The 18,472-nt window shown below is 40.1% G+C and overlaps 1 protein-coding gene across 5 annotated transcripts in view; it reads left to right on the forward strand.

Moving 5' to 3' along the window:
* The window catches only part of SHANK2 (SH3 and multiple ankyrin repeat domains 2), a 282,094-nt gene that overhangs the window by 22,245 nt on the left and 241,377 nt on the right, over window positions 1–18,472 (forward strand). For 4 of the 5 annotated variants that reach the window (XM_083862692.1, XM_083862695.1, XM_083862693.1 and 1 more), the window contains 4 exons: window positions 9,886–10,105; window positions 16,136–16,339; window positions 17,957–18,028; window positions 18,152–18,260. In XM_083862692.1, coding sequence (XP_083718818.1) covers window positions 9,902–10,105; window positions 16,136–16,339; window positions 17,957–18,028; window positions 18,152–18,260 — 589 coding nt within the window. In that variant the 5' untranslated portion in view covers window positions 9,886–9,901. Of the gene's footprint in view, window positions 1–9,885; window positions 10,106–12,269; window positions 12,364–16,135; window positions 16,340–17,956; window positions 18,029–18,151; window positions 18,261–18,472 lie in introns of those variants that run through there. The other variant, XM_083862696.1, reaches the window with a different exon arrangement.

The raw sequence follows: 18,472 nt of genomic DNA on the forward strand, positions 1-18,472 counted from the left end.
CACCAGCTGGAGAAAAATTTTGGTACCAGCTGTGACTTGGCACTCTGCAGACCACATCTTGCACCTTGTGTCCAGTTTTGGACCCACCACAGCACAGGAAAGGTAGGGACAAAGTGGGGCAGAGTCTGTGGAGAGCCACCAAGAAGAAGGGGGCTGGAGCATTGTCCTGCAAGGAGAGGGTGAGGAAAGCCTGGAAAAGAGCTGGCTTCAGTAAGATTTTCCAGGCAAGCCTGGATGAAAGCATGGGCAAACCAAGCAGATCTCATTGCTGGACCTGCTCTGAGCAAGAGGTTGAAATAAAGTCCTTGGGAGACCCCTGTGACCCAAATGACTTGGTGATTCTCTAAGTCTAAGGCACAGCAAAGAATCCAAGTCCTTGTGTTCAGGGAGACTGATTTTATTTTGATTCTGCACTGAGAGAGGGATACTTCAGAAAAACAGCCTTGTTGGTATCCTAACCTGTCTCTAAATTAAAGGTATTGTGAGCAGTTAGCCCAGGGTGATTTAGCATGTTATTTATTTTTAATATTAAATTCCAAAGTAAACCTGGAATTTAAATAGTAAAAGCTGGAAGCGTTTATGAATCTGTATTTTCACACAATAACATTCTTTCTGTTTTTTGTTTCCTTTCTTTTGCCTAATGGTTACAAACATGGATCTCATTCTGTTTTCTTCTTGCCTAAAAAGTGATATTTTATTTCTCAAGCTGTTTACTGAAGGTAATAATTAAGCCTTGCTAATCAATGAGGAAACTGGCTCTTTTAATCCATTTAATTGGGTTGATTGCCTAATTTTTGGCTGGCTATAATTTGGTAAAAATGAGTTTCTTATCTGTAAAGTGAATTGAATAAAAAATCTCAAAGGTCAGGAAAATAATTTATTTCTCAGGTATTCTACAGAGTCACTGTGCTGCCTGGGTCACTTTGGCAGATCACTTAACCTTTCTGAGCCTGCAGATATTTTCTCCAGTCTGCCATCATCAACCTTCACTTACAAAACCCTAAAGTGTGTCCTTGGTTGTGCCATGAGCACAGCTGGAGTATTAATTAAAGCCCAACATATGCTTACCTTGGGTTACTTTAGAAAATAGTTGGGGAAGATGCAGGTAAAAGGTCAGCAGAGTTCCTTTTTCAAAATTACCTTTGAAAAAAAAATATCAGGGAAGTTTTTCTGCAATTAAGAAAAGCCTGGAGACCATCTGTCCCTGGGAAACAGGAGTATTTGCTGCAGACAGACACAGATGGGCAGAGGGATGGGGAGGACAAGGCACGTGGCTGTGCTTGCACTGGAGTTTAGATAAACCAAGGGCTGCTCACCTGCCCTGCTCCTCCTCCATCCTTTCTGGGTCACCATTTGTTTGTTGTTTCCCCCTGGATTAAGGAAAGGAACAAAGTTGGTGTGAAGGCCGGGGAAAATCTCCCCCTACAGGCTCTTTGGCAGGGGACTGGCCCAGAATTGCTGACCAGGAGAGTCTGAGCTCTGTGCCCCCAAATCCCACCTGTAGACACTTGGTGTCCTCTGCAAAGCTCAAGGGGTGTTTCCTGCTGAAATAGAAATGAGTTTGTTGAAGCTAAATGAGAAAAAAACCCCAACATGTGGAAGGAGAAAGGGTAATTGATTTTATTTGTTCTACCAGCTCTCAACCAAAGATAACTCATCCTTTTATAAGAAAAACAGAGCATCTATTTGAGAGGACACAGTCTTAAGCTGCACCAAGGGAAATATAGTTTGGATATTAGGAAAGAGTTTTTTTTATGGAAAGAGTGATAAAGAACTGGAATGGTCTGCCCAGGGAGGTGGTGGAGTCACCATCCCTGGATGTGTTTAAGGAAAGACTGGACGTGGCACTCAGTGCCAGGGTTTAGTTGAGGTGTTGGGGCATGGGTTGAACTCAATGAACTGGAAGGTCTCTTCCAACCTGGTCATTCTGTGGTATTTGAAGCTTTGCTTTTTTTTATCTGGCATGTTATTCCATTGATTAAATTAAAGCAAACAATAAGACTGTTTTGGTCAACACAGCAAATAAAATGACATAGCAGCCCCCACCAGGATCGCACCTGAGGAAAATTCAGGTTAAACTTCATAGCAAACTCTAAACTCTAACCTGTGTGCAAGGAGGAGAGGGAAGCTGCTTTATCTACTTTCAGGGCTTGATCTAATCTACATAACAAGACACCAGCAGTGCTTCTCTGTTAACATTTATTTCTGTTTGTATTTGAATTATCAGAAAAAAAATGTTTTATGAGTAAAGAGGAAAGAGGTTGATAAGCATCAAATGCAAATTAAAAAGCAACAAAGCTGCTTTGTCCATCAGAGACGTGAAACCAAGTTAAACATGTTCAACAAGCTTTGCTTTTTTTTCAGACTCTTGTTGTAAATCTTTTTAAATTCTCTTATGTCCTTTCCCTTCCAACATATCATAATCTTTTTGATATTTACGTAGCTAAGTGCAAGCAGAGGCTGGGAGCAGAAGGGCTGGAAGATAAAATGCCTTGCCCTACATGCTTCTGTTTGGTAAGGAAATTTGGTGGGCACCCCAAAATGGCCATTTTATCAATCTCTTTAGAAACAGACAGTGACCATTAAAAATGGAAGTGGTGTAATACTTCAGCATTACTTCAAGAACATGTCATAGCTACTCACATTGTAGCATTCTTGGTTTGGATGACTGAAGGGGAATATTTTCTTTCAGTCAGTGCATCTGCAATTTATTTCTTCATAGAAAATTTCCAGGATGGGGCACCCCCAGCTGCTCTGGGCAACCAGTGCCTCCCCAGCTTCACAGTAAAGAATTTCTTTGTAATGTTTAATGTAAAAGCTGTCATGCTATGAAGAAATGCCTTTCTGGATCTGGAACTGAATTAAACTGGATAAACTTTTCCATGTTTCGTGTTGGCTTTTCATATCTTGGCTGTTGTTTTGATCATTAATGCAATGTTGAGTCCAAGAAGACATCTCAGTTTTTGGATGCAGGTCGTGTATCTGGGACAATGTGCTTGGTGCATTTCCTAAAACATTTTGTTGTTTTCCACCCTATTTGAATGAATTATTTTGCTGCTACTTTTGTTGTTGTTGTTGTTTTGTTTTGTTTTGTTCATCTGTTAAAAGTGGCTTAGAATTCTGGATCAATACATACTAAACAGGTGAATTTTCAAACTGTTGCTTTTACAACTAAATGCTTGCAATTCCTGTAAGGATCTCATTTAATACTTCAAAGTGGTTATCATTTTGCCATAAGTAAACTGTAGTTTCAACTGCAAGGAGTATTTAAAGATTGCCTTAGGAGCACTGTTCTCTGTCTATTGGAGAACAGAAGTTCTAATAAATGTGAAAACTAGAGGCCATGCTAAAAGCAACTGTAGAAATGAACTGTAGAATGGAAGATACCTCTGTGAGGCTCATGGGGCTGGGCCTAATTCCTTGTCTAGAAGAAGGACCTTTAAATAAAGGTCAGTCAGAATTGCTCTGGAAACTTGCAGGGGCTTAAAAGAAGCCACTTAAGAACTTATATTGCCACTGGGAGTTGGCCTTTACTGCAAACTTCCCTCTGCTGGTTAACATTTATAAATACTTGCTATGTTTCCCCCTATTAATATGTTTGAATGATTTTTTAAAAACATTTTTAACCATTCTAACCAATTTTACTGCTCCACCCTGTGCTGAATCTTTATACCTGCTTCCTCTTCCTGCCAGCAGGTTCTGTTTTCTCATGTTGAAATCCTGCTTCAGATATTTTTTCATGTTGAAATTCCACTTCAGACATTCAAAAGCTTTTTCTACGTCTGCTTCTCTGCCTGTCTTCCAGCCTTCCTCATTCAGCAGAGGAAGTTGCTTGTGTCGTGTATTTGTTGTATCTATCCTTCCCCAAAATGTCTCTTTACATCTGCCTGGCTGAACTTCAGCCTTTCCGTGGGGATACCATGACCAGCTGAATAGTTTGCAGGGAAAATAAATGCTAAGTAGAAGAGACAGGGAACAAAGGAGAAACTCAGCATCCAAAGCTGCTTGGTAATGAAAGAAATTAAAAAAAAACTACTCTCTATTTGCAGAAATAGGCTGCTGGTGTAGATTTTGTGTGTGTGCAGCAGTGATAATAGCGAAGTGCCTATGTTTAAAAAAACAACAAAAAAAATCTGCCTAAAGACCCACTTTAATCATATGATGTTGGCATTTAAGACTCTAAATATCAAAAGTTAATGGGGCTTAGCCTCTTCTTGGCAGGTCTGTGCAAATATACAGGAACAAGAGAACTCAGAAATAAGTGTCAGGTTCAACATTTAATTTTCTTCACACAATTTTCTTTTTTGTTCCCTTAAAAAAAAAAAAAGGTGGGATGAAGTCTCACTCTTGAGCCCTTTTGCCAAACAATTTGACACTTGTGCTGATCACTTGTGCAAGGAAATCAAGGGCTGCATAAACCTGGTCTTTAACAGAGCAGTAAAAACAATTTCCTGGTGGTGCTGATGAGAACCAATGGATCTGACCATTGACTATGAATATTGATTTCCAATCAATAATTCAGTTTGGAAGCACGAGATGCCACACTGAGGAGCAACAGCTTCAGAGAAAAGCACAGGAGGAATTTTTGCTCGTCATTCTGGTACTGTGGTATTTGTGTCAGCACTCATAATCTAAAATATTTATCTGGGTGTTTCAGATAAATATTTTAAAAGAATAGTTATTTAACTGGAAGATCAAATATACATCACCAGGAAGTGAATTTAAGTGAGGGACTGGTGAATGGGGAATAAAGCTGTAACCAGGGGGGTTGGTGTCCCTGTCTGGTGGAGCTGTGAGAACAGGGAATCTCCAAGTGCCTTGCCTCCCCTGTGGTTTTGCTGTGGATTGTTTAGCACTCCTTGTGCATGTGTTGGCTTTCTTCTTGTAGATATTTTCTTTTAGGTTTTGCATTTGCCTGGCTGGGTTTTGTGTCTGTGGCTTTCAGCCCTACCCTGGTTGGAGTTGTGGAATTTGGGTGCTGATAACATTTCCGTGGGGGTTAATCAGATGGCTCTGCTTATGGGGATCTCTTTCCTGCCCCTGGGGCAGTGGTGTCTCAGACCCACTCCGTGCTGGCAAACATTAATGCTGCCTTTGGATGAAGTGCTTCTGCCCTTTTCAAGCCCTGGCAGTTCACTTCTGGCCCTGTGCCATCTTTCTCCTGCTGCTTCTGCAAACATTTGCATAGTGATCCAGTTCAGAGGCATGATGGATGTTGAAATTGACCTCCCAAAAGAAAAAAAAAGCTGGCATTTGACCTGGATCAGTGCTTTGTTTTGCTTCACTGTTCATGTTAAAGCAGTCTGGGGACAAGGGTGGAGTGCTCTTGGGTGAGAAGGAGGATGGGCTTGCTTTTTTGGGAGGCAATGCTGGTTACTGCCACCTTTAAAGTTGGAATGCAGAGGGAGCTTGAACCCATCAAATTGCAATTGCCCTTTGGAGTTGGTCTTCAATTCAAATTTTCCTCTGCATGGCCTTTTCTGCCCAGCCATGGGGAGATATGGAAAGCATGCCGTGCTGGGACTCAACTCCCCACCTTCAGCTCTGTCTGAAGTGCATTTTTACTTTAATATTATTATAATTAGAAAAGAAAATGCTTGATCTTCTCCAGAATTTTAATTTAGTACCTCATCAAGCTGGTTCTTGAGCTGATATGTGTAATCCTGAATAAAGCCACAGAATCCGAGTGTTGGGAGCTCTGACAGGTTTTACACAGAAATCCCTTTCCTGAATAGTTTTCCTTCAGAGTTAATTACTAAATACCTCTTTCTGGCAGTGACTGCTCCTCTCCCAGCAAACTTTTCTCCCAGTCTGGTTCATGGCATTACTCAGCCTGTGACAATGCCCACTCTGTATCCCAGATACTCCCACAGGTAGGTTTGTAACTGGCCTGACAGCAGCAGTCTGGAGGGCTTCTCCCTGCAGCCAACAGGGCTGCTATTGTGCAAACAGTGTTTATATAAAAATACATTGGTCTTATCTTGACTAGGAGCCTGTGACCCCTGAATCTGAAACCTTGCTCTGACACCTGCCCTTGGTGGCCTTGGACAAGATATTTGGTGTTTGTGCCTCAGGTGTATTTTAGGGACAAACAAGACCAGGAGGGTTTGGTACTTGGCAGGGTCAACAAAAACCACACAGAGCCATAATGAAACTGAAGCTTTTTCAAATGTGTTTTTTATAGTGGGTTTATCTGATAATAAATATGGGTGTTCAATGAAGATCCCTTGTCCAGTGTGTCTCCCCTATTGATGATTTCATACCCTTTCACATCAAGCTTACAATATCTAAGGCATAAATAAATGTAAACATATGTATTTATTAAATTCTTTTTGTGGGATGTTTAACAACCTTAAGGCTCCAAAGAACAGATTAATATGTTGCTGCTCTCTGTTTTTCCCTTGCTGTGTCTGTTTGCACTCGCTGGAGCACACCTTTCACCCTGAGAGGGAACTATGGGAGTTGAATTTTTTTCCTGCTTCATAACCTGTGCACTGTTAATTCCAGCGTTTTACAATGTTCTTGTAGGGTTTTTTAAAATTATTTTTTTAGAAAAAGGCAGTTTGATGGTCGTGGTTTGGTTTCCAACTCTCCTTAATGGTGTGGTGGCAACAAATGGCAGAATAAGAAATTCTGGTGGATTTTGTGAAGGCTGTGGGGTGGACTGGAGGAAAAAAAATATCTAAAAATAGGATCTGTAAAGGGAAGGCAGCAGTCTGAGCTCTGCTTCTTTCATCTGGTCTGTTGGTCTGAGAACCATCACCTGGCCATAGCCCCAGAGGTTGGGTGCACATCCTGCTGCTCCCACTGAGCTAAGGTGCAAGGTGCTGGGGGAAAAGCCCAATAGTAGGGGGAGCACAAAGCAATCCTTTCACTCTCTCATCTTCCTGCTTTTTTGTGGCCTTCCTGTGTCAAAAGGGGTGTATAACCAGCTGCAGCTCAAGCTTGCTTTGCTTAGGGGATGTGCAGAGGCCAGGGAAGGACAGTGCCTGGAGCTGGTACACACTTGGTGTCTAGAAGTTGAGAAATGTGGACAGAGGACATGAGGTGGAACAAACCCTGTTGGCATGACACTTTTCATTGTGTGTTTATTGCCAAGATGATAATGACATCTGTTTTTATTAATTTACAGCGAATCTTGTCAGCACCTATCACTTCTCTACACCAAAAGCAGCCACAGACAAAACACACGACCAGTTTAATTGTAGGAATCCTGTGATCTGTTGGGTTTTTGGGGTTTTGTTAAGAAAAGGAAAAAAAGCATCCCAGACAACCATGATAAACCTAATCTGTGTTTCTGCTGTATTGAACCAATGATTTGCCAGCTAGGAATTAGGAACTTGGGATGCAATATTTTCATGGGTTATGCAAGTATTAATCAGTAAGCCAGGCAACCTGCCTTGTTTTCCTGATGTATTAACTTTGGTTTCAGAAAATTTTTTTGGAATATCCTTGGGACAAAAGTGAAACAGTTCCTAAAAGATAACATTTTCCCTTTGGGAGCAGTGATAGACAGTGGCTCTGGTTAACAAATGGTGGGATCTCCCATCTCCACACAACTTGAGCCAAACAAATTGCAGTTTCCTCAGTATTCAAATAGTCCAGTTTCAAAAATGGTGTTTAAATGATCTGTTTCTCCAATGTGCCAGTGGGGCCCATATCCTGTTTGTTTTGCCACTGTAGATACAGACTTCCATTATCCTTTCCATGCTTGTGCATTATTTTCCAGAAGATTAGGTGTCTTGTTGATGAGTCCCCAAGGAGTTCTTTGTCCCACTATTTATTAAACTTAAAGGCTTGATTCCTGGGAGATACTTCTTCAGCTGGAGATTTCTCTTTCTTATTCTAGAATGGGATATTCCTGGGCAGTTTTTGCATGAAAGTCCACTTGCTAAAACCTGGGGAAGTTTTTTCCTTCCAACTCAACTCTTTATTTGGCTGCTGTATAACTGCAGTTTACTGCTTTCTGTCAAATCCACTGCCCTGGAGTATGTTGCACTCTCAGATGGCTTTAGGGACAGACAAGCCATGTGGTGGTCTTTGTCTTTCTGCTCACACTCACTGGCCTGTACCTCCCATGCCCTTAAATTCTGTGTATTGCCCTGCTGTATTTTGGCTTCACATGTTTTAGCAGTGGCAGATAAATAGAGAAGCCACAGAAATGTTTATGCTTTTTATTGACTTAAGGTGCTTTGGAGAGCAGCATTAATCTACAGTTCAGTGAAGCAGCAAAAAAATGAAATACTCCCTGCAGAGTTTTCCTTTGTAAATAGAGCCTTGCATTAAGCTGCTGTGAACTGGCTTGCTTTCAGATTTCTGAATGCACTGGTTTTGTCTTCATTAGTAATTATAGCTGAGGGTAAAAACACTGGAATTATCCTTCATGAGGAACAACAATAAGGCTTGATGATGTGGGGATGTGATGTGCTGTGGGGGTGCTTGTCCTTGACCTGCAGCCTCAGGCCTGACTCACCACTGCCCAGCCAACCTATGGGTGCCTTAAAATAGGAAATGACAGTGGCAGCCTTTGGTCCCTGCTCTGGAGTCACTGCTGGGACAGTGACAAGGGAATAACTTCAACTAAATTGGCTTAAACTAAAGTGTTAGACACAGCAGTAAAAATGTTCTTTTATCCCTTGCTGTTGTTGACTTTATTTACTTGGGCTGATCTGGCTGAGAGGTCAGTATAGAAAACCAGTATGTGGGTGCCTCATACAATCACCAGGTTTATAAGTGGTGATCTTGGTCAAGTCACTTCACCCTTCTGAACTTCACTTTTGCTTTACTGTCTCTTTTTAAATGTAAGCTGACAGTGAAATTGCTTGTTTGGTTCTTCATGTATTTATTTACTTATTTTATTTTTCTTTTAACTGTTTTTTAAAATTTTGCATTAAAAAGCAGAGGAATTGTCTTGGAAGATTACTCACAGGAAAAATAGAAAAAATAATAATACATTTTTTCTGGCCTTCTAAATCTGAAAAATTATATGATGTCCAAGCACTGCAGAGCTTATTATTGGTCTTTTCAATTTTTTCCACAATAAATGTTTTCCTCCATTTTTCCATACAATAATAATTTTTATATCCTGGAGCAGCTTTGAGTTTGTGGGACAAAAAAAATTTCTTTTGCTCTTGTAGGTGGAAAAACCCAGAAGGAAAATGTTCTGCTGTTCTTAGTGTGAGACCCCTGATTACAAATGTCTTTAGTCTGGAATAAACATGACACTCATTTTAGCCTAAGCTACATCACAGATTAACTGCTTCCAAACTCTGAGTATGTATAATGGACAGATTTGGGTGCTGTTGGTTTAAAATGAAGTTGTGTGAGCCACAAACCACAGAGCAGCATCTGTGTCTGTCTGGCTCCCTGTAGGTTTTCATTTTTTGGTTGGTTCCACTATTTGGGAATACTGACTTTTATGAAAGCCTCACCTGTGCAGATTCTTAATGTACAGGATGATGTTAGTTTAGCATTTATGTTAATTCCCTGAAATGACTTTTCACTGGGAGGAGGAGACTTCAAAGGCAAACCCAGCTCTTAGTCCAGTTTACAGCAGTGCTGGTTAGCACAGGACTGGGTAATTGTGCTGTTTTTTCTGGATCCTTTGGGAGGTTGGGTGTGCCTGGGAAGGATGGTCATCTTTTTTTATTACTCTTTTTTCCTTCTCCTGCCTTTCCTCTTCTCTAGTAAATTGGTAGCTAGATTCATTTCCTTTACATTCTGCCTACCCACATAATTGACAGAAAGAAATAAAAGGAGGATAAACTATAAAACTTCCTTGTTAAATGCATGTTATTTCCAAGAAGAAAAAAAAAATTGTAGCTGATTCATTTTGAAGACTTGAACAGTAACTTACTTCTTTCTTTTTCTCCTTTGTATTGGCAGGATAAAGAACTTTACCATGCCTCGTAGCCCTACATCAAGTGAAGATGAAATGGCACAAAGCTTCTCTGACTATTCTGTTGAGTCTGAATCAGACAGCTCCAAAGAGGAAACTATTTATGACACAATCAGAGCAACTGCAGAAAAGCCAAGCAGCAGAATGGAAGACAGTCAGAGCAACACTTTAGTGATTCGAATTATCATACCTGACCTGCAGCAAACGGTAAGGCAGAGTGCACTGCAATTAAACAGAGTGAAATTAATGATTAGCTTTGCTGGCTTCAGTCTGCAGTACATCTGTTCCATTTTCTTACTTTCTTTTTTGACATATTACAGGCAAAATTAATGTTTTATTTTAATATCTATGCTTTGTACCCCAGTAGTTTATATGACTGGTTGCCTCAACTAAAGGTGCCATCTCTTCCAAGAGAGTGGGTTTAGTGTGTTAACCTGATGAAAGCCATGCTCATAAAGCAAAATATTTCTCTGATCTGCATTCAGAGATTTTGGGTAAAAGAAGGAGACTTAGGAATCCATAACCTCATCAGAAGATGAAGATTGAATCAAAAAATTACATGTTAACCCTATTAAAGCCTCATATATATATATATATGTATATATATATATATATATATGGCTTCTCTAGTTCCTCTTCTCATGAGATAGTTTGTGATTGACACTAGACTGGGGTCCTGCAAGGTGTCATCAAATTCTCTCTCTTCACTATATTTGTTGTCTTTCTCTGTCACCCTGCCACACAAAAGACATCTTTTAGAGAGTCTGTGGCTTTTAGAGTGTAAAGATGAGGAAAGAGAAGCATAAAGAAACCTTTTCCTTCCTCCTTTGCTGCTGTGCCTTTACTACATTGTGTTGTTTCTGAACTTCCAGCCAGAGAAACCAACACTAGTGCTGTGATAGGATTAACAGTGTCATGCTGGGAAAGGTCTTGGGAGGGACTGATTCCACCTAGAACCACAATTTGAGTTTGTTATTAATTATCTGAATTACCCCGGGTCTCCTTGAATGCTGTTTTCGGGATTTTCATTGGTGGCACCAGCCTTTTGAAATTCCCAAGCTGATTATAAAAACACATCCATTTTATGGATGTGAGCCACATACATCATTCTGTGCTGACATCTAAGAGCTACATCATACCCTGCTGCCATAGAAGATCTATCTCAGATGAAACTCTTTCTTTCTTCTTAATTAAGTTCATTTTTAGAATGATAGAGATGGGCTGGCTGCAGCCTGACAGGGAAGAGCTGTTTTGACATTGTGCCCTCAGGTGTGGATCTGGAGCTTTTTTTTTTATGATCTTACCAGCTTGCTCTATCTGTGACCCTGCCAATGAATAGATCCATGGAAATGGAATGGAAATACCAGTTTTTCTTGCTATGTTTACTCTGCTGTTAAAACCACAGGGATAGTAGCTTCCTGAAGCCTCTTATTAAATTACTCTGGTTTTTAGATCAATAATAAGTTATTTATTGACTCTATGGAGACAATTTTTAAAATTAATTTTATAATTTGTTCATTTTTATTACTTTTTCCTTTTCAATAAACTCTACATGAAAAGTAACTGAATTGTTTTAAGCAGTTCTAAGGCAGCTGATGTATTTCTTATTTAATTTATCAGCCCACAAACTCTTGGTGCAGGAAAGTGAAACCTGGGTTGAGGTCAGCAAACAGGAATATATTGGTGGATTAAATGTAGTGGAGCAAACTGTGGAGAAGATCAGAGTTTGAGCTTTTGTACAGCTACAAGCAGAGCAAACATAGGCCCCATTTCCTGTATAATTATAATTAATTTAACATATGAGGTGTTTAAAATTAGTCTGTTTAATCAAAGAAGCATGAAATAACATAATTTAGTTTTCTGCCTTTTTTTTGGTTTTTGGAGAGTATGAGCAAGACTATATTTGTTCTAAGGAAGACAAGTTTAGGGGGTTAGATAAAATTCAGCCCACTGGGAAGTTTTAAAGTCTTAGCCAAACTCCCAAAGAATAAAGTTTACTCCTCTGCAGTGGCTGTGGTACAAACTGCCTTTATTTCACTGTGGATGTGAGATAAGCACCAAGCACCACGAGTAGGATGTGCTGCCATGGAAAACTTTATAAATTACCACTTATGGTAGGAAGTCTGTCTTGTTGCTCTTTTATTCTCATTTGAAACTTAGTAGACAATGTGAGCCTTGACACAGTTCATACAGAGCTCTTAAGAACAATTGCTTTTCAGTTCTTATATCAATTATTTTTTTGTCTCCTTCTCAGTTCAGGTGATAAGCCAATTTACTGAAACATTTCTTGGTATTAATGGTCATTTCTTATTGTCTCTCTGCATGACCTGTATTCAGTGTGTGTCATCCTTCTCACAGGAGAGTGGAGAATATTTAAATGAGCAACTCAAAGATTTCCTGAGCTCAGTGAAATTCCTGAGGGAATGGAGAGCATGGGAAGCCCTCCACAGTCACAAGGAGAGTGGGTAAAAAAACTGTATTAGTGGCATATATTATTTAGTCTGAATCCAGGCCCAGTCACCTTGTATCCATTTCCTTTTCCAGCCCATGTAGGAACAAATCCCAAGTGATGCTGCCTATAAGTGAGATCAGTCTGGCTCTTCAGGAGCTGTTGTCAAGAAAATCTCCTTTAGCTTGACATTCTGACAGCCATGGTGTTTTGTGCTTAGAATTGCTCTTTGCTACAGACACAGAACAGTTCTGTCAGCCAGTTGTTTTAAGGAATGTTTTCATCATTTTGTTATCAACACATGGTGCTTGTTCCACTCTTTTGTTTTACCCTGTACTTATGTGCTCCCTCTGGGTTATGTTTAAAGTCAAAAGGCTCAAAATGCTCCATACATTTTATTAAATTCTGAGGCTGAGATGGATTTGGGTCTACTGAAGTCTTTTCTGAGACTCTTTCTGGCCATTTGTTTTGCTGCTCCACTGCAATAATGAGCATTTACTGATTCCTCCCTCCCCTGGTTTTTGGAGATTTTAAAATTACATTGGACTTTCCATGCAAAATATCGTTTGGTAAGTGGCAGTTTGGTATAGCAACAGCTTAAATAGGTGCCAGTTTTGGGTGTTCTGTTTCTGCATGGCTTTTTTTTAAACTTTTATATCCTTTCTTTACTTTTTTATTATGTGTTGGTTTTTAGGATTATGAATCTCTTCCTTTAGTGCTTTTGCTTCTCAGATAAAACACTTTGTTTACTTTGTGCAATTTTTACCTTAGAAAAGTAGGAACCCAGTTGTCACAACTGTAGCTCAAGTCCCATTTTTCCTTGGGGTGGCTCCATTTTCACTTGTTTTCCAGTCTGTGCTGTCTCATAGATACTCCAGGTTTTCTTTTGCAGCTTTTCCCAAGTATTCTTCTGTATCCCACTTTGTGCCTGATTGTTCCTTGCTGCTTTCTGTTTGCTCGTCCTCCTTTAATCTTCAGTTTGAAAAGAGAAGTATTGTGCTGCTTGTATCAGTTGACATGCCCTTGATCTGGGCAGGTTATCTGCTGTCAGCCTGGCCAGACTGGTTTTTCTGACCTGTCCCTGATGAATTCTGTATTTCCTGAGTGCAGTCTGATGCAGGAGAGGAGTGTTTCAGCAGAGAATGAGGCTGAACACAGCACAAACCAAAATGAGGGACTTGCTCCCTTTTCTTTCCGTGATGCCAAGCTCTCATTTGTGTTTCCCACTTTTTGGCTGTCACGTCTTTCATATTAACATCTCCCATTGAAAGGAATAACTCATATTTTGATATCCTGGCAATCATATTTTTGGAGGCAGCTCTACAAACAATTTTGTCATGTCCCTCAGTCACAGCACAGTTTGAGTGATTGACAGCTGAGCAGAAAGATGTGTTTGCTGATTGATTTTAAGCAGATAAATATTATCCCTTAGACAATCTGTATCATGAGCATTATTCCTACTGAATTAATATCTTCCCTTGAGCTGGGAGGGTGTTGTATTTTCCCTGGCTTCCCATCCTGCCCTTCACTCAGTGACTTGCTCTCACCAGCATGCAGGAATGCAAGATTATAATTGACCGTGTCTCCTTGATCCAAGGAGCTTTCACATCCCAAACACAGGCCTTGCATCTCAGCAGCCAGTGCTGACGTGCTGTCTTGCTGCTACCACTTGCATTTTGAGGGGCCTGGTGTGGTTTTGACAGTGACTTTGAGCAACTCAGGGTTTTTTTTCAGCTGTTCTTTTTGGTTTTTTACAGTGAATGTATCTGTCAGTCCAAAACATCTTTGTTTCATGTGTTTCTATAGTTCCTTGTCACTCAACTATCCCTATTCTTTAATTTTTCCCTTGTCATTGAAGATTAGAAAAAGTTGTCCATCTTTTTGGCTCTGCTGCTGCCTCCTTTCCTTGTGGTCACCAGGCCATGTGTGCCTAGTGAGTTGTTCCTTATTTCATAACTAGAGCAGGCTGTGTGCAGGTCCTGCTGTGATGCAGCTGATGTCCCTCAGGGTGCAGAGTGTGGCAGTAAGTAATGACTTCTCTGCAGGATAGAGGGGGTGGCTGTGGTGCTCCCTGCCTGGAGGGCTGCCAGGGGGACACAGAAGCAGCACAGTGGAGTTGATCCAGGGACAGGCTGATGGAAAATGCACCTTAGGCAGCATCTGAGTGCTCCTTTTTATCCTCTTGGTCAGCACCTGCCTCTGAGAGTGTGGTAACAGCCCCACTTCTTTCCTGCCTGGCTTCATGGAAAGCATAAATAATCACCATTCTCACTAGTTTCATTTTTCTCAGTCTGAAACGTTTTGGTAGCAAGAATTTCTCCAGTTATTCATTACTTTTTACATAACTGGTCTTATTTAATTCTAAATTGCTAATGGGACCAGCTTTTTTTTTTTTTTTCAATAAGCCCACTTTTGTTTCTTAGGAATAACTAGAAGAGCTGGGGGTCTCACTGAATTAGTTTGTGAAATATTTGCCTGCCATCAAGAAGAGAGAGAACACAAGAACAGACTGAACAAAATTGAGCATGTTGGATTCTCCAAGTGCATTAAAAACCAGCAGACTTAATTACACTGTGATAAGAAGTAACTGCTTTGTATTTTTAAAATCAAAACAGTGTCAAACAAGTCCAAAATTAGTTTGTTTCATGTAAGAAAGACATTCCTGGGAGAAAAAAAAAATATATGTAATTTCAAAATTATCTTCCTATTTGAATAACACTCATTGTAATCTTTCAGGATGTGTGGATAATGTTAGGAGTTAAGCTCATTACACACCTTGTAACTGACAGTTGCTGAAAAGTGCTGATATTTGAGTCTGAATCTTGTATTGAAATTTGAACCTGTGCAGGAGTCATGGGGCAAATGAGGGTCAGAAGGAACATAGGGATTTCAAACAGATTTGCCTTGCTGCTAGGTCAGTACTGTAATTACTGTGATGTTTGGGAAGGAAAATACTTGTTATAATCTACTCTGAGTCCCTCTCTCCTTCCCTCCCACATGTAAAACCCCCAAACTTTTCACAAAACATCTTGAATTATAAAATAAGTAAGGAAAATGAAAGCTGCTTCCTAGCCAGCCTTACTTGTGACAAAGTCTAACATCTCATTTTACATTGAAGACTGTAAAGGATTAAAGCAGAAAACAGCATCGTGTGTTCAGGATGCACATCAGAGGCACCAAATTGCTTTCTAGGCATTGCCATCTGCTGGTACCTTGGAACCAGTGACTGCAGTGTGGGAAAAATCCCTAAACTCCTCAAGTCCCTGAATTCCAGCTTGGTAAGAAGCAGAGAACTGGAAAAATGTTGTCAAGGATTTCAAGTCTTTTGCTTCACATTGTATCATTCCTCTCATAAACTTACCTTCAGATAAATGTAGCTAAAAAGGAAGTAGAATTCTTGCCTGAGTACCATTTTTTGGTGAATTCCTTGTGGATCTAACTGATATTAGGACAGCCAAGGATCAGGTGGATGGCTAAACTCCTTGTAACATCCCTTTTGAACAGGTTTTCCATGACGATGCTCTCTCTCACAGAGGAAGGATGTGTCTGTAGCCTGATGTTTGTGAAAGGACTTGAAATGTCCTGTGTTTTCACAGTACTTGTGCATTAGGTATTATCAATGCACATCTGAAATACAGTTCTTGTTGAGCAATGTTTTGTCATGGAATTAGTATGTTTATTGTATGTATTCCTAGTTGCTCATGCCATTTGTAAACTTTAGAATATAAGATGCTGTTTAAATTTTTTTTTCCACTAATGAGGTTCCTTAAAATAATTTCTCTTTGCAGAAATGCATTCGATTTAACCCAGAAGCTTCAGTGTGGGTTGCAAAGCAGCGGATCTTGTGCACTTTGAACCAGAGTTTGAAAGACGTCCTGAATTATGGACTGTTCCAGCCTGCAAGCAATGGGAGAGATGGGAAGTTTCTGGATGAGGAGCGACTTCTGAGGGAATACCCACAGCCAGTCAATAAAGGAGTCCCTTCACTCGAGGTATTTTTAGATCTAACATCTGAAGTGTTTCTATTCTGATACAAACTGTGCAGAAAGCTGGATTGGAGGTGTCTGAATGTGCCTGAATTGCACCTGGGAAATGCTTATCTGCAAGTCTGAGTTTGAACCCGTGCTCACAGAAGTGCTGGCAATCCTTGCTTATGGAACTTCTCCATCGCCAAAAGTTGCAAAGAGTCAGCCCTTCTGAGACAGCAGATTTTGGAGTTTTTCTTTGCTGAGGACACAGGACATGTATCTTATTCAGTGAGTTAATAAAGAAATGTAAAGTTCTAGGTGAAGCTGTTTGATCTGTGATTAGGTTTGCAATAGCAATGTAGCAGTTGCTGGATGACAAGCCTTTGCTTTCTCCCAAAGGGAACTTGCTATCTCTGTCAAGCTTTTTTAAACCCCCACCTAGTTCCCTCTGTGCCATCCTTCAGAGTGCACAGGTTGCCTCTGTCGGTCTCCTGGGAAAATAGTGAGGGAGGGAAGGGTGTGTGCTGGGATTTCCCCCTCTCTGTTGCTCCTGCAGAGGCCCTGCAGTTGAAGATAAGCTGGGCAGAACTTTTATGGCACTGGAGAAACTTGGAGCACAGCCAGATCACGCAATATAGCAGGAAACTGGGGCATGAAACTGGCATTTAATTAATTTTGGTATTGCCTGTATGGTGGCAGATCAACCATTAATAATGTGCAGTTAATAGACTTACTCTACTATAACACAAATCCAAGAGAAAAGAACCAGAGTCCTGAGAAGGCTTCAGGTCTTCCCTTTTCTAGGAGTTGATTTCAGAGTTTCAGTCACTGATGATCACATTGCAGCTATAAGCAAATTAAACAGCCACTTTATTTTGTTTCTGTCACTTTTCATGAATGCTTACTGCAGCAATTGAGGTGTTAAAAGTGATCTTGTGGAAAGCTGGTGTTAAAGGTTCATTCAGTGCACTCCCTTGTCCAACAGACAGGCCGCATTCCTGGAATTCTGCATGGGACAATGAGAGAATAATAAATTATAGCTATGGAATCCCCCATGATTTTCGCTACAGACCTTGCTACTGCACCCAAGCTGTTCAGGATAAAATGTGACTGAGTTTCAGTCAAAAAGAGAGGCAATCCTCAGAACCTCATTCACAAAACCAGTCCTGTTCAACATCAGGAAAACTATTCCCATGTGCAAGTTCCTCTTCCTTTGACTAAGGGATTTTCATGTGTCCTTTTTTTTGTTTGTTTTCATATTTCAGATGTGCTAAGCTGCAATTTTGAAATGGATATATATTTTTTATTTAATATGCCTTCCCATCTCTTTTTGCCTGAGACTATAAATGATAGTGCGCAGAAATCCTTGGGGAAAAGCTCTTTTCAGTGTAATTCTTTCTTATTTCCGTAGATTCTAGAGCCTGATCTCATTTCCCACACATCTCCACTGATCTCAGTGTATTAGTACAAAATATGAATTTCACTTGAATGATATAAAGCTGTATGAAACACTGAGGCTATTTCTAAAATTTTAAAATTTTTGCTGAAATCTACCAACACTGTGGATGATACTTCCTGGTAAGGTCAGCAAATGATATTCTGAGTTTTAAGTTTAAAATTTCTCTTTTTTTCCTCCCTCAGTTTCGCTACAAGAAAAGAGTGTACAGACAGTTCAACCTGGATGAAAAGCAGGTGGCCAAGCTTCACACCAAGGTATCCCCATTTCCTGCAGGAGTTAGTAATTACCTACAGTGGGTCTTGACAGAGTGCTTCATTTTTAGACAAAATTTTATTTTTGAAATCACTGGATGATTCATTTTTCACTCTTTGTTTCAGGCCAATTTGAAAAAATTTATGGATCATGTCCACCATCTCTCTGTGGAAAAAATGACCAAGATGTTGGACCGAGGACTGGACCCAAACTATCATGACTTAGAAAGTGGAGGTCAGAACAACAAAACTAAGCAGCATAAAGGAGTACCTTGAGTTAGTTAAACTTAAATTGATTAACAGGGTGAATCTCACACATTCCTTCACAACTCTGAGCCACTGGAATCTGTAGGGCTTTGCTGTCCAAAGGAGATAATTGATAATTTTATGCTTTTCTTTGAACAGTATTTTTAACATTATTTTATGAAGTAACTTTATTTTATAATT

Source organism: Zosterops lateralis (assembly GCF_965231275.1).
Source record: "Zosterops lateralis genome assembly, chromosome: 6".
Taxonomy (NCBI): Eukaryota; Metazoa; Chordata; class Aves; order Passeriformes; family Zosteropidae; genus Zosterops; species Zosterops lateralis.